Here is a 14,765-nt window from a genome sequence, read left to right on the forward strand (position 1 = left end):
TGAGACCATGTCGACCACTAAACCTTAATCCTCATGCAGCCACGGCGGGCGTTTCTTCCATCTGTGTATCGTCTGAACCTGAGTAGGTTTTCAGTGGCTGTACAACTGAAATGAATAAATCTTTTTATTATTTTCATGAATTTATGTAACTGAAGTGCAAATGGTACACAAAAGCTTTAAAGCATATTTTTGTTGTTGTAAAGAAGTTTCTGTCACGGTCTCTGGCCCCAACTATTTCAAGTGACAACGCAAAACTCTTGTTGGGTTTTCAGTGTCCGTTTGCATGACAACGGCGCTCGGAGGCACTGAATACACAACTTTTTCGAAATGGATCCCAAGTTGCGAAAATGGTAGTTTTATTTTGACAGTCGCCGTAATAACAATCCAACTTGGTCGTCTATCCACTAGACTAGAATGTCCCATTGTTAGTGTTTCGAGAGTATTGTGTTCTCTGCTGCATGTGTGTGTGGTTTCATTTCAAAAACAAAATACGGCACCCACTTGTGGCGCAACATGAAATCTACATTGTTTTTAGTGTTTCTGCCGTTGCCGTGTAAACGAGACACTTCCTTGCGTGTATTCCCACATTGTCGTGGAAACGGAGCCTCAGCTTTGGCAACAAAAAGAGGAATAATACTGTGGCATTGTTTTTACTCAGATTCTATCATGTTTTTTTCTTTTGCTTTTTATTCTCTTTGTAGCTATTAAGCACATTAGTCAACCTTAGTGGTTTATAAATATGCCATACAAATGAAGTTGAATAATCTCTTCACACCAGGGACAAACCTGCAAAGCCAGACTCTGTGGTGGGAGCCTCCTGCTCTGCTTTAGGGGATCGTAAGACAGATAATCAGAGGACAGAGATGGCAAGCTAACATTTTGACATCACACAGCAAGCTAATCCACTTGCTGCAGGCTTGATGGGAGCAGGAGGCTCAGATAACAAACTTCCACTTCTACAGTCAGAGATTCTGGAGGAAAGTTCAGAGACAAGATAGCTCAGACTAAAGGAGAGAGAGAGAGAGTTTCAGTGGCATGCGATGATAACATATCCATGTATGGAGAGTGAAAAAGAAGCTCAGTGTGGCTGTCTCAGCAGTTTAAACTGACAGCAGCTTCACTAGAAAATGGCCCCGGGTGGCCTGAACCAGCTCCAACTGTAAGCTTTAATAAATAGAAACGTCCTAAATGCAACTGAAACTGGGAGCTGGTTCCACATGAGAGGAACGCTCTGCCTCCCATTCTACTTGTAAAAAACTTAGGAACCTCTAGTAAGCAGCAATCTGAGAACCAAGTGTGCTTCTGGGTAATATGGGACTAAAAGCTCTTCAACATATGATGGAGCCTGGTTGGAGGAAAAACAGTGACATGATCACCTTCATTATGCTCTTGAGAACATCTCAGCTGTCAAAAGATAAATATCCACATATCTGAGGAGATATCCATGTTATGCAGATGATACATAAATATATTTGTCTATGAAACTAATGAATCAAAACTAGTAGCTTGTCTCAAAGACATGTACTTCTGGATGAGCTGTCATTTTCTGGTTCTGAACCCAGATAAAACTGAAAATATATTAATAATATTAATTGGGGTATATGAGAGAAAAATGATCTAAACTAGTAACACTGGATGATATTTCTTTGGCATAAGGAATGTAAGTATTATGAAAGTATAGTAGTATCCGTCTATATTACAGTACTTCTATTTCTTATATTGAAACAATGTAATTGCTATCAAAGTATAGTGGTAAAGTAGTATTATTTCAAAAAACAAACAACAATTCAATTTGATAACACCAAACAAAAAAAAACAAGTGTATAAAGAATAGAGACATTCATCATATGATCATGTTTATTCCAATTGTTGTGATTTTGGGAACAACCAACTGCAAACTGTTTAGAGATCAGAGACTTAGTGTTGTTTTTGTTTTAAAAGGAAAACAAGTAGAAAGAAGATAAGTAAAGCACAAGCCAATGAATCAAGCAGCGGAAAGAAAACAAATTCTGCTCTATATTAGGTCGAAAGTGTCAGAAATTTATGGACCGCCACATCTCCCAGTGTGAGATCCTTCTACCTCCTACAGCTACTTACCAACCAACACAAACGCAGCAGAAAATAATCAAACCTTCGAGGAAACACTGAAACTTCAGCCAAACAACAGTTTGTATATTCATACTGCTTCCATCCTCCCTTTTCCTCCTTGTTTATTTACTTTGGTGACATGCAGATTGATTTTATTCTTACATATTGGCATACATAAGAATGAAGTGCTTTTCACCTCGGATTCAGGGGATTTGGATTCATGTCAGTGAGCTGTGTCACACTGTAAAATGTAATAATGTGTGTAACATTGCTGAAATCTGAAAGAAGCACAAGATGGGTTTTAATTGCAGTTTCACCTTAAAAATAATAGATTACCAGACGAGAGTAGAGAACATAACTATAGCTAGCATTTGGTAAGTCATAGTTTAATCCATGTTTCAGCCATATGTGGTGGTTGGGTCTCCGATGAGGCTTTTTATTGCAATGAATTAATTGACTTGACGTTTCCTTGAAAAACTAAAGTGTGCTGCTTTGCATCATCCAAAGTACCTGCAGTGTGTGAGCACTCTTTAACATGCAGTGCATGACGTTAGGCAGCTCAGCTTCACTTCCAAATACAATGATTTGATGTATTTTGTCTGGTCTGAAACTACTTCAATTACCGTCAACAGGCACTTAATTTTATATCACTTTATCATAAGAATTTAAAAAAGCAAAGGAGGAGTTGTCCACCTGAAGGGGCCGATTCATTCGATCCCCACTGGCAACAACGTAATTGAAATATCAATGTGAAAGCAAAGCAACTCTTCACACAGGTGCTGATAAATCTGATCAACCACTTGGACGTCTCGGAGTGGGTATTAAAGCAGATAAATGCAAACATAAATGCACAGCCTGAATACAGCCTTTCCACATCACCGCTTATAAACAGTAATGAAAAAGAGCGATATTGAGGTCAGAATGAATGATTCCTGTCACATCCTCACCGGTGCGCTCGCGAATGTGATCCTTCTTTGTTCCTCCGGGTGCTTCGTGTCTCTTTGCCACTGGGAGAGAAAAAAATAAAAAAATGCAGTTTTATTCCTGCTGGTTCAAGACAGAAGACAAAAACAGAAACAACAAAGGGCTCAGCGATTCAAGGACGATAGGACATTTAGGGAATATGCTCTTTTCTTAGGTTGTCCTTTTCATTATCTTCTCTGTGTTGCTCAGACGGTACTGCTGCTCTTAAAATGTGTTTATTATTTATTCATTAATTCATTTCAGACATGTGATATTTTTAACATGTGCGCAATCCTATATACTCCACCTACACACATACCTATAAATATACATACAAATCCATATATAAACCCTTTAGTGATAATGTCATTAATGAAAGTTACATTTTATGAAAAGGTATTTAGAAAAAATTGATAATCTATATTCAAGTATACACACGTACACATACATACATCCTTCGTCCAATGTCAATTAATAAAACCAATTACCCTCTTCTTGGGGCAGGGTGCATTTAAAACACAGACTTTCCAGAGCGATTCCTCTGCCTCCTGCTCAGTCTGATCTACAGCTGGCAGGAAGGTAAATAAAAGGTTTTCGAAGGATGAAGTTTAAAGGTCGACATTTCAGCATCTTTTAGTGTCTATCTCCTCACTCCCGCTGACAGCTGGTATTGTGGCTGTTTGTAAAGAAGCTGTCAAAGATGTACGGCATGTTTTGACCGCTTCAGGAATGTTTTTAATTCAAACCGCACTCAGGGTCCAAGCTCTCCTCAAGTAGGAGGTTTGAGAGTCAGAAAATACAGAACGTGTTCCGTTCCCAATTGAAATTTCCAAATAGCTGCAGCAACAACCTTGATAACCAAGATCATGGGCTATTTTTCTCAGAAATATCCTACACAACTCGGATGTTTTCTTAAATACCTTCACTTATTTTACTGAGACAGTTTGAGCAGTTTTCTATGAAGTAACCAAGTGATTGTTGCTTGTAAGAGCAAACACCTGCCACTCATTGCATGTGCCACGTTTTCAGTGATCTTACTCTCGTGCGTCTCTTTTCGTGGGTCCAGAACACCTGAAGGTGGCGCTAGAGGAGTACATGAAGCGGATGCCGAAGGTTCGCATCCTGAGAACAAAGAAGAGGGAGGGGCTGATCAGGACCCGCCTGCTGGGCGCCGCCGCCGCCAGAGGAGAGGTCATCACCTTCCTGGACTCTCACTGCGAGGCCAACGTCAACTGGCTGCCTCCACTGCTCGGTGAGATACACACACACACACACGCACGCACACACACACACACACACACACACACACACACACACACACACACACACACACACACACACACACACACACACACACACACACACACACACACACACCCACACAAACTGTAGTTTTCATGTTGGGGCGCTAGTGGGTGCTGTTGGCTGTTTTTGTAATGAATCCACATTTGGCACTTACCAACATTTTAAATCTTATTTTTAGACATGATGGATATTTTGGTTTGCTACTTTGTTATTATTTAATTATATTTAATCCCTGATTTTACAGTAAAACCTTAAAACTAGATTAAAAATTGTGTGTCAAATTTCTTAATAAGCAAAATGTACTTTTCAGCGTGGACACATAATTTCACTAGTTTTAAGTAATTTTCCTCTCAAATTTAGTGTTTATATCTTATAGTAGGGCTACCCGTTTTTGCAGCGCACACACATATGTAGTCGTGTAAACAGACTCCTAAAACATAATGGAAGTTTAGCATTTTCACTTGAATACGTTGTCACGTAAATGGGCTTAAGTATGTTACTATTAATTGCCATTTAACCAAAGAAATTAATACCTTAACCAATGAAAGAACTATGAAGATCCAGCATCACGATTATAGGACAACTCATCCACAAAACTGCAACCCCGGACAACTCGTCCTCGGACAGCACCCTCAGCGGACAACTCGCCTCCAGATGAGATTTCAGAATTTTTAGGAGAATATAAATCCCGTACAAAGTACTTTTCCATATTATTTCTAATTGATATTTTATATATGTTTCATATATCTAGTATATGTCCATATATATTTAGTATAGTATCATATGGATTTGTTTCTCGGGAGGAATGATCTTCTTTGCGCACATGATCCCCCGACCCACCCCCCTGAAACTTCGGCACTGCCGTGTGCTGCACATGCACGTACCAGCTCGCTAAGGACTGAATCAGTCGTGTTTTAATCATACCGCTCTGAGCAGCTGCCAATGTTTATGTTTCTGTGTCTAATATACTTAATATCTTGTGTTTTTGTGTCAAATACACTTAATAATCCTTCCAAATGTGTCAACTATACTTTGAAATCTATTCCTTCAAATCAATAATGCTGAAAAAAATAGTCGTCTGAAACCGCCTGGACGAGTTGTCCGTGGACGAATTGTCTGGGTTTGCAGTTTTGTGGACCAGTTGCCTGTTCACCAGGTCAGACCCCACAAGTGAAGTGTTGTCAATAAAATAGCTTCAAGTATTTTCTTCTTCCCAAAATTGCCTGAAACTACCTTTTTTTTTTTTCACGACACTTATAAGCATAAAACTGTGAAGAAACATTCTCATTTTGTTCTAAAACATCATGAGAATGTGAAGCAAAAGATAAAGGCCTTGATTTCATAGCATCAAGAGCGGTCTGTCTTGCTACCTTCTTTCAAGCACAGTCCTAATCAGCTTTAAACATCACAACATATTTACATCGACACACCTTCACACCCACACACACACACACACACACACACACACACACACACACACACACACACACACACACACACACACACACACACACACACACACACACACACACACACACACACACACACACACACACACACACACACTCGCACACGCACGTCGACAAGACCCCTGCTGTGAAACTGAGTGCCTCTTCTGGCTGATGGAGTCTCCCACAAACCGTGTCATTTTCTCAATTACCTTGTTTTTCCCCCCATTAAGGGATCCATACTCTTGTGCAGTTTCTCAGTGTGACACCGTCTCCCTCGGAACCGTTTCTCAGCAAAGCGTCATGACCCACATACCTCTGCCGTCAAGCCGTTTACACGCCATGTGTGAACGGAGACGCATCTGCCAGAGCGTTACATAAACAAGCAGTCAGGTTCTTTACGGCCAACTGAGGCCCCATTTAGACGACTATGAATACACGTGTATCCGCAAAACTTTCTTCACTTTTGGGGGGTCCGTTTACACGAAATTGGTGTGCAGATCCACCGTATAAGCAAAGTTTTTATACCGGCTCGCAAGGCGGAAAGATTCTTTCAGGGTCGCTATTCCCTCCTGCAGAGAGTACCGGAGGAGACTGAGCACTCGTACTGCGCATATCTCCCCTCCCTCCATGTTGAAAATAGTTCCTCCTGCTCATGCACCTGTAAAAAAAACATGGTGGACCCCTAGCGGTATGACTTGTCACGATAACAAATTTTGCTGGACGATAAATTGTCCCAGAAATTATTGAGATGAACGATAGTATTGCCGTTTTGATACCATTTTTCCACTAATATATTAATAATGGTATAATAATGCAAGTATACCTTTTTAAAGATAAATAAACTTTTATTTCTTAAGAATATATAAAATTGGAATTGTATTATGAAAAAAGAAATTGAAAATATCCCAAATAAATAAAACAATCTCTCTCTCTCTCTCTCTCTCTCTCTCTCTCTCTCTCTCTCTCTCTCTCTCTCTCTCTCTCTCTCTCTCTCTCTCTCTCTCTCTCTCTCTCTCTCTCTCTCTCTCTCTCTCTCTCTCTCTCCTCTCCCTCTCCCTCTCCTCCTCACGAGGCTCTCATGCTGCACTCAGGTGTGCCAGGTGCCCCGCCTCCCCACACTAGAGTGATTGACAGGCAGTGTTGGGAAGGTTCAGTTTCTACATGAACTAGTTCAAAGTTCAGTTCACAAATTTTAATTGAACTAGTTCAGTTCATAGATCTAAATTCATAGTTCCAAAAATGACTAGTTCATAGTTCTTTTTTTCAATATGTTGCTGTGAGCATTGGAGTTACGTGATGCACCTGAACGCATCACCCACCTATCAGCAGCATGAAGCTTGTTAACCTTTGAAAAGCCAAGTCGTCTGCCGCAGGGTTCAAAGCATGTAAAAAAAAAAAAAAGTAGCGGCTTGTCGTCCGGAAAGTACGGTAACCATACGAAGATGAAGTATTAATCGTGGAGACAGAGTCTGAGGTAATGCTACTGTCTTCTACTTGTTTTTGTCACGATGCTTCGCATTTTGATGACGTTTGCGGCAGTGCGACTCCGGTGGCTGCTGTTGCCAGATCGGCTGTTTCCCCCCCGACATATTAAGGCCCGTTCACAGTGAGCATTACCCGGGTTTTCCACTGGAAGGCTCAGAAATCTGGCAACTCTCTAAAACAACATTAAACTGTGAGAGCGCCGTTCACTTACACCAGAATGAGCGCCGCTCACAGTGACGTCTTTGGTAAATGAAAAATTATCGAGCCTGGCAAACTTATCGAGCTCATTTTTAATTATCGTGCAATTAATTGATTTATTGATTATCGCGACAGGCCTAGCGGTCCGTAATCTAGTTATCCATTCCATATCGGTAGTTTAATAGTTGACTCTCCCCCCGATAGCGTCTGATTTGTCATCAGTGTCGGGTGCTCTCGAATTTGTTCACGTTTATAGCGTATTGTTCTCTGCACACGTCTGTGTGGTTTCATTACTAAAACAAGCAACAGCGCCCTCCCGTGGCCCGGCACACTAACTACATCGTTGTTAGTGTGTCCGCTGCTGCAGAGGAAACGCAACTTTTTTTTTTTGCCATTTCACGTTGTCACGTGAAACGCCACAGATACAGCATCATCAGGCGAAAGCAAAGAAAACATTGTGAGGTTTCATCAACGTCTCAGTAACATCAGCGGAACATCAGCACACATCGTACAACACCAGATTGATTTTCTGTGGAAAACGGAGAGAAAGGTGCTGAAAAATGTCAAAGATGTTGTAATAATAATAATAATAATAATAATAATAATAATAATAATAGATTTTATTTGAAATGCACTTTATATTTGAGCAATCTCAAAGTGCTACAGAAGTGAAAATAAAATAAAAGAACTGTTCAAATCTGGGTCATTCAGTGACTAAAAGGAAAACTATAGAAAACATTTAAAAAAAGCTTTTTTAAAAGGTCGGCTTTATGTCTGAAAAGACAAAAGCAAAATGCATATGAGTACAAGACCAATACTAACCTTTAGCTACTTACCGATACCGAGTATTGCCTAATTTATACTCCATACGCAAATGGTATGCAAAGTCTCCTGGGACTTGGTAGTTTTATTTTGACAGTCACGGTAATAACAATCTAACTTTGTCGTCTGTCCACTAGAACGTCTGTGTTCTCTCCTTGTTAATGTTTAGAGCGTACAACAGCAGCCACTAGTGGCCAAAAATGAAAACTGCATTGTTTAAAAAACATTGTAAACACAAAACTTTTCTAAAATGCTAAATCAATGTGTTTTCACTTGGTCCTCATCCTACCAATGCTTTCTTTATGAAAATAAAACACTTTCAATCATTGAAGATTTATTTATTGCCAAGAAGAAAAAAAAAATCTAGGAAACATAAACGACCTTTCTTTTCCTGCTGTGTTTTGGATCTTTCTGGATCTGTCAGACCGAATCTCCCAGAACAGAAAGACCATCGTCTGTCCGATGATCGACGTCATCGACCACGACAACTTCGGCTACGACACGCAGGCGGGCGACGCCATGCGGGGCGCGTTCGACTGGGAGATGTACTACAAGCGGATCCCCATCCCTCCGGAGATGCAGAAGAACGACCCCAGCGAGCCCTTCGAGTGAGTAACGCCACACACCGCTGCACACGTCAGTCCAACACAAAGTGTAACTAAGCTTTAGCGCTGTTTGTTTTAAATTCACAATTTACTTGAAAGTGACGGATAATAGCAGTGTTTTGCTTTGTTTTGGTTGAAGAGAATGACACATTGTGATGGCCATTTAAGTTAAAAGACGGTGTTATTGTTTCCATTCTATTTCGTCTTTTGTGTTGAGCTCCGGATCTGTTAAAAGCGTCTGTCCAATAAGAGCAAATGTCGTGCTTTGTCTTGATATTCCTTTTATCGTTGTTGTCAAAATATTCCATTACTCAACATAAGAGGAGCTTCTTTAGTTCCGCCATCAGGCCCAGACAAGTTTTTTGTGAGGATGGTGCTATTTTGTGAAATTAAATATTGACTGCATCCTTTGAAGCGTGACAATTGCTGCTGCGATGGTGTACAGGAAGTGGAGTAACTATGACAAGGAGAGTGAATGCGGCTCTTTTCCAGAGTATTTGATGTTTTGCAGATTTTTCCGTCATTAATCAAATTTGGGGACAGATGACTTGACATGAAGCATTACTGGTTCCCTGCAGTGATTACAATTCATCCCCGGGGTGACATGAGTGTCAGCACCAGATTTCACAACTATCCATCAGGTGGCTGCCGAGACTCTGAACAATAAAATCCAACCTGTGGTGACATAAAAGGGAAAGTCAGGGGGTCGATTAGAAACCACAGTCAGTGGGAGACACATCGATATTCTTCTGCAGAGAATTATCTCAACGGTAACTGTTTCAAAGCGGCTCTGCCATGTTTAGTGATGAAATAGAGACTGGAAGATTGGATTATATCACCTTTTGATATTTCTGGTCAAAGCAGAGGGATGCGTCCATAGTTTTAGGCCCTGTCTCCATGACAATGTTTCAAGTTTAACAAATCATTGTTTTGGGGCGTTCGTTTCAGAAAAGTTTCACATTTACATGGGAACAATAGAGACATTGAAAACAATGTAATTAGTATGTTGGGCCAATAGTGGCTGCTGTTGTTCATTTTTCTTATGAAACTACACACATGCAGCAGAGAACAATGGGTTTGACACATTAACAATGGAAGAACACACATTCTCATGGACAGACGACCAAGTTGAATTGTTATTACGGTGACTGTCAAAATAAAAGTACCAAGTCCCAGGAGAATATGGAGTGGGAGTCATGACACCACGGAGGAAACATTGTTCTGATTGTTCAGCTACTGAGCATGTGCAGAACTACTAGTTACTATAGCCGTGGTGCACAGGTGCAGTAGCAGCGTTTCCGCTGTTAACACTGAGACAGAACCTGTTTTTGAAAAGCTGCATTCACAAAAAGTCTCGTTTTCCTCCCCGTTTTCATGGAGATGGAGCCACAGCTTTTCTGAAAAGTGCCACCCTGGGAAGCATTTTCAAAAAGTTGCGTATTCAGTGGTTTTGAGCACTGTTGTTGTGTAAATAGTGGCACAAAACACAACAACTTTTGCGTTTTTCACTTAAAAACATTGTCGTGCAAACGGGGAATCAGATATCTAATCACGATTGATTTGAAATTTTTTAAGAAATTGTATTTTGTATTTATGCAAAAAAAAAAAAAATCTGGATTTTGCATATTTTAAAGCTCATTTTCACCAATATTTGCACACTGACTGTGTGGGTTTATCACACAAAACCAATGAAAATCTTTTGGTGTATCTGTTGTGTGATTCAAGTACAATAATTGTAAAAATAGATTTGTAACATAAGATGGAACAAGAACACAGACACAATAATAAAAAGAAGTATGTTTGTGGGAAGGAGAACTGAAAGCAATTTGGCTGAATCTGAAGCAAATAACTTTCAGGACGGAGCACAATCAGAGCACCAACACTCCCCATCTAACAGCTTATTTAAAAGGAATGTTTGAAGTTCTCGACTCACAGAACAGAAACACTCATTGGAAACATCAAAGGACTTTTTCTTTCTACTTCCAAACTTTCAGACTTGATTTCAGAGGATTTCTTTTTTCAACTTGTACTTTTCTACACCTTTCAGTCAGATCATGCTGGGCTCTCCTCATTCTGAGGGTCACAGTCCTGCGTGCTTTTTTATTTGTTCCTGTTCCAACACAGCTGAATGCAATGAGTGGCTGGTCATCCAGCTTTCTTCAGCGTTTCATGAGGACATGTCCATTAAGGAGTGCAGGGAGAGACTCTGGCCAAGGCTTGTGGCCGTCACATTACAAACTGACAACATTACTTTGAGGCTGCTATGGCAGCGTCTTCTTTATCTCAGTGTTGTGTTGTGTCTGCTACTCTCAAGAAAATTGTTTGAAAAAAATCAGTTTTCTTTGACATTTCTAACATTGTAGGAGACGTATCCTGCAATGTTTTTGTTTTGTGTTTTTTTGCTGATGTTATTTGTGGGTTGTCACCTGGGTGTTGTCGGTGTGCGGCAGAGGGTATTTCGTATATCGTGTATTTTTTGTTTACCGTTTGTTTACCGTACATCCGTATAACTGTATAGTTGGAATTTAGACTTTATTTAGAGAGAGACATTTTGTCCTGCCTGTCTGCCTGGTGATCCAAATAAACCTGGACACTGGAAAGAACGCAAGTGGTGTGTTTCTGTGTCACTTGTGTTTTGGTTGAAAGTCACTACAACCATTGTTTTAGTATTTTGGCCGGATTGGAGCCTGTTGGGGGCCGGTTTTGGCCCACGTGCTTTATGTTTGACAACCCTGGTCCGTCCAGAATAATGATGATGTCCTAATAAGAGCTGAGTGCCGGAGAGAAGCAAAGAACATTCTGCAATGATTAGCAGATTCATGTAATTGCTTTCTACCCTCGGAGCAGGAAAACTGCAGAAACCTGTTGTCACCATGGGGCTTGTATCTGTACTCAGTGCGCACAAGGCCTGGGAAGCCCGGAGTGCTTCTTCCTGCTGACTCTCACTGGCTGTCCTGTTTGCCTTTAATTGATCCTCCTCAGGGACGACTTGGGTGAGCTCAGGCTGCCTGCTGGCTCCCCGCCTCACATTTTACACTTAGACAACCTGCTAGTGTGGGATGTGATATTTCAGCCGTGATTCTACCGTAAGTCATCCAACTGGGTAAAAATGAGAAAAAAATGCTCGCTGGTGTTGACTTATTGTTACCACTGAGGGCCTGTTTCCATGGTAACAATGTCAAGCGAAAACGCAAAACTTCCGTTGCGTTTTGGGGTTCTGTTTGTAAAACGAGACTCTGAAAACTTTTTGAAAACGATCGGGCTGCGCCCTGAGTTTACAGGGGAGTTGAGCTGCTGCGAATAGTTGCCGAAATTGACAGTTGTTAGTCGGTTCGCCTCCTCAACATCCGTCAAGTTGCCGCATCCCATTCATTGTCAATGTGAAATGCTGCATGCCTGGGGTGGTGCGTCGCCCCGGAGCTACACGCAGCTCATTTGCATGAAGTTGCATTTCTTCTATTTTATGCAAATGAGGCATGGGGAGCAGAGATCCGACACACCACGAAACTTTCGTTATAGGTCTACATTAGCTGTAGTGGAACCAAAACAAGGATGGATTCAGCAACTGCACAGTTTTCTTCTCGCCTCAATTGTTCTCAGAAATATTTTTAGCTGTTTTAGTAATACAAGAGAAGGTTTGTGTCCGAGCCGCCATTCTGGTCCAGTTTGAATTCCTGGAGCAGACACCGAGCGACGCGTTTGTCCTATTAGGTGCGGTACATCATTTTGAGCCGTGCTACATGCTACATGCTAAAGAGTTCCGGGGGTTACGAGCTGGAGCGTGTGTGCGTTGTACATAGTGCTGTCATGTACAAAAGAGTTGTGCTTGAAGGAAAGTCTCTTTTAATCCAGACACCATCCTGTGATCCGCAACACGCCCACCAAGCATGAGACGTCCGGATGTAGTGCGTTTCCAAGGAGACATACCTAAATTAACACAAATGAAATAGCAGCCACTTCATATATATTTTTTAGTTATTTATTTTTTCTTTTTCTAATTAGTCGTTCAATTAATTATTATAATAATTATAATGTACAATTAGTCGTGTAGTGGCAGCACTGCAGCTGGAATGCTGCTACCGTGCATGTGCAGGAAAATAATTCTCCTGCACATGCCCAGTAGAGACAATCAGAACAATGTTTCCTTCCATGGTGTCATGACTGCCAGTCCATATTCTCCTGGGACATGGTACTTTTATTTTGACAATCACCGTAATAACAATCCAACTTGGACGTCTGTCCAATAGAATGTCGGTGTTCTCCCATTGTTAATGCTTAGAGCCCGTTGTTCTCTGCTGCATGTGTGCGTGGTTTCATTATAAAAATCAACAGCGCCAACTTATGGCCTGCCCTGCTAACTACATCATTTTCAAAATGCAAAAACTTGAAAAGTTTTTATGTAAACGGAGCTACTAACGCTACTTTCACAGGTTGTCTCAGTCAGGCGTGTGATGGAGAGAATCGGGGTTAACGATCGCACCTCGTCGGCGAAGTTCCTAACAAGAATTGTGACATGGACGTGTGTTTGTGCTTCTTCACCTGCTGCCCCAATTTCTTCCGCCTCAGGTGTGCAACAATCACGTGCAGCAGTCACACCGCCGCTAACAAGCGCGGCGCGCGGCCGCGTGGCGCTTGTCACGGCAGACAGGCGCCACGGCCGCTTTGCAGTGGGTTAATTGGTTCTGCACTGTTAGGAGCGTCTTCATTATCCGGGGAGGAACACCAGCACCAGAAATACATGCACTTTGACTCACTGCCTGAATTCCTCTCTGTTGTTTCTGTCCTCTCGCTTTGTTTGCCAGAAAATGTTGCACTCGTAGCTTGTTTTTCATATTTTTAATGGGTATTTCTCGAAGGATCTTTGAAGGTAGCTTGGAATGTGTTGTTTCTTCATGGAGGGGAGCCGTGGTGGAGTTTTACTCATGTGAAGTTATTTACAGAGGTCTCAATAAGCCTCTTGTTTCTTACATGTTTTGCTGTATTTCCTTGTTTTTGGTGTTTAGGTTTCAGGAGAAATTCCTGTGGTACCTCAGTTGGTATATAAGGTCTGATTGCCTTCTTTTGTGCTTCTTCTCGTCGACTGTGTTCGTGGAAATTCTTTATTTATCACATCTTTTTCATTCAATTGCTCTATTGAATTCAAAAACAAAGTTTAAGCCTTGTTTTCAGATTAAAGTGGAAAATATTCCTTGCATTCCGGGTTTCTGTTCGCACGACAACGGCGCTCGGAGTCGCTGAAAATACAGCTTCTAGAAAGCAATCTAAATCCGTCTCCATGGAAACGGGGGTAAAAAGCAACTTTTCTGAGACGCTGCTACTGACCATGAGCACCACGACCAGAGTAAATCGTTCTGCACATGTGCAAGAAGGATTAATTTAGAGCAATCAATGTGGTGTGTGAGTCTGACAGCACTTCTCTAATAAAGCTACGTCATCATCTGGATCACATGTGGAGACGATGTGGAGTAACTTCAGCTATATTAGCATTTTTTTCTCACTTTTTTTCTTTAGTTTTTCCTTTCTTTCCCCTGCATTTCTTTTGCTCGTCGTGGTTTCATTGCTCGTATTCACTGCTCACGTCGGTAGAGATTTTTAAAAGGTGAAGGTAGAACGGGTTGCCACATCTGAGGTTTTTCAGGAAATCTTTAAGATTGAATCCCCTTCATTGATTGTGTTGTCCTGTGTCCCGCAGGTCTCCGGTGATGGCCGGCGGACTGTTCGCCGTGGACAGGAAGTGGTTTTGGGAGCTCGGGGGATACGACACCGGTCTGGAGATCTGGGGGGGAGAACAATACGAGATCTCCTTCAAGGTAAACAGTCCAGATTATATACAGTGCAGGTTGGAATT

General features: G+C 41.4%; 1 protein-coding gene across 1 annotated transcript in view; it reads left to right on the plus strand.

Moving 5' to 3' along the window:
- LOC308121349 (polypeptide N-acetylgalactosaminyltransferase 10-like) overlaps positions 1-14,765 on the plus strand; it is an 83,792-nt gene that overhangs the window by 52,479 nt on the left and 16,548 nt on the right. The window contains exons 5-7 of the mRNA XM_080482530.1: positions 4,118-4,303; positions 8,737-8,920; positions 14,610-14,727. Coding sequence (XP_080338656.1) covers positions 4,118-4,303; positions 8,737-8,920; positions 14,610-14,727 — 488 coding nt within the window. The remainder of the gene's footprint in view (positions 1-4,117; positions 4,304-8,736; positions 8,921-14,609; positions 14,728-14,765) is intronic.

This window comes from Lipophrys pholis (assembly GCF_963383615.2).
Source record: "Lipophrys pholis genome assembly, chromosome: 16".
Taxonomy (NCBI): Eukaryota; Metazoa; Chordata; class Actinopteri; order Blenniiformes; family Blenniidae; genus Lipophrys; species Lipophrys pholis.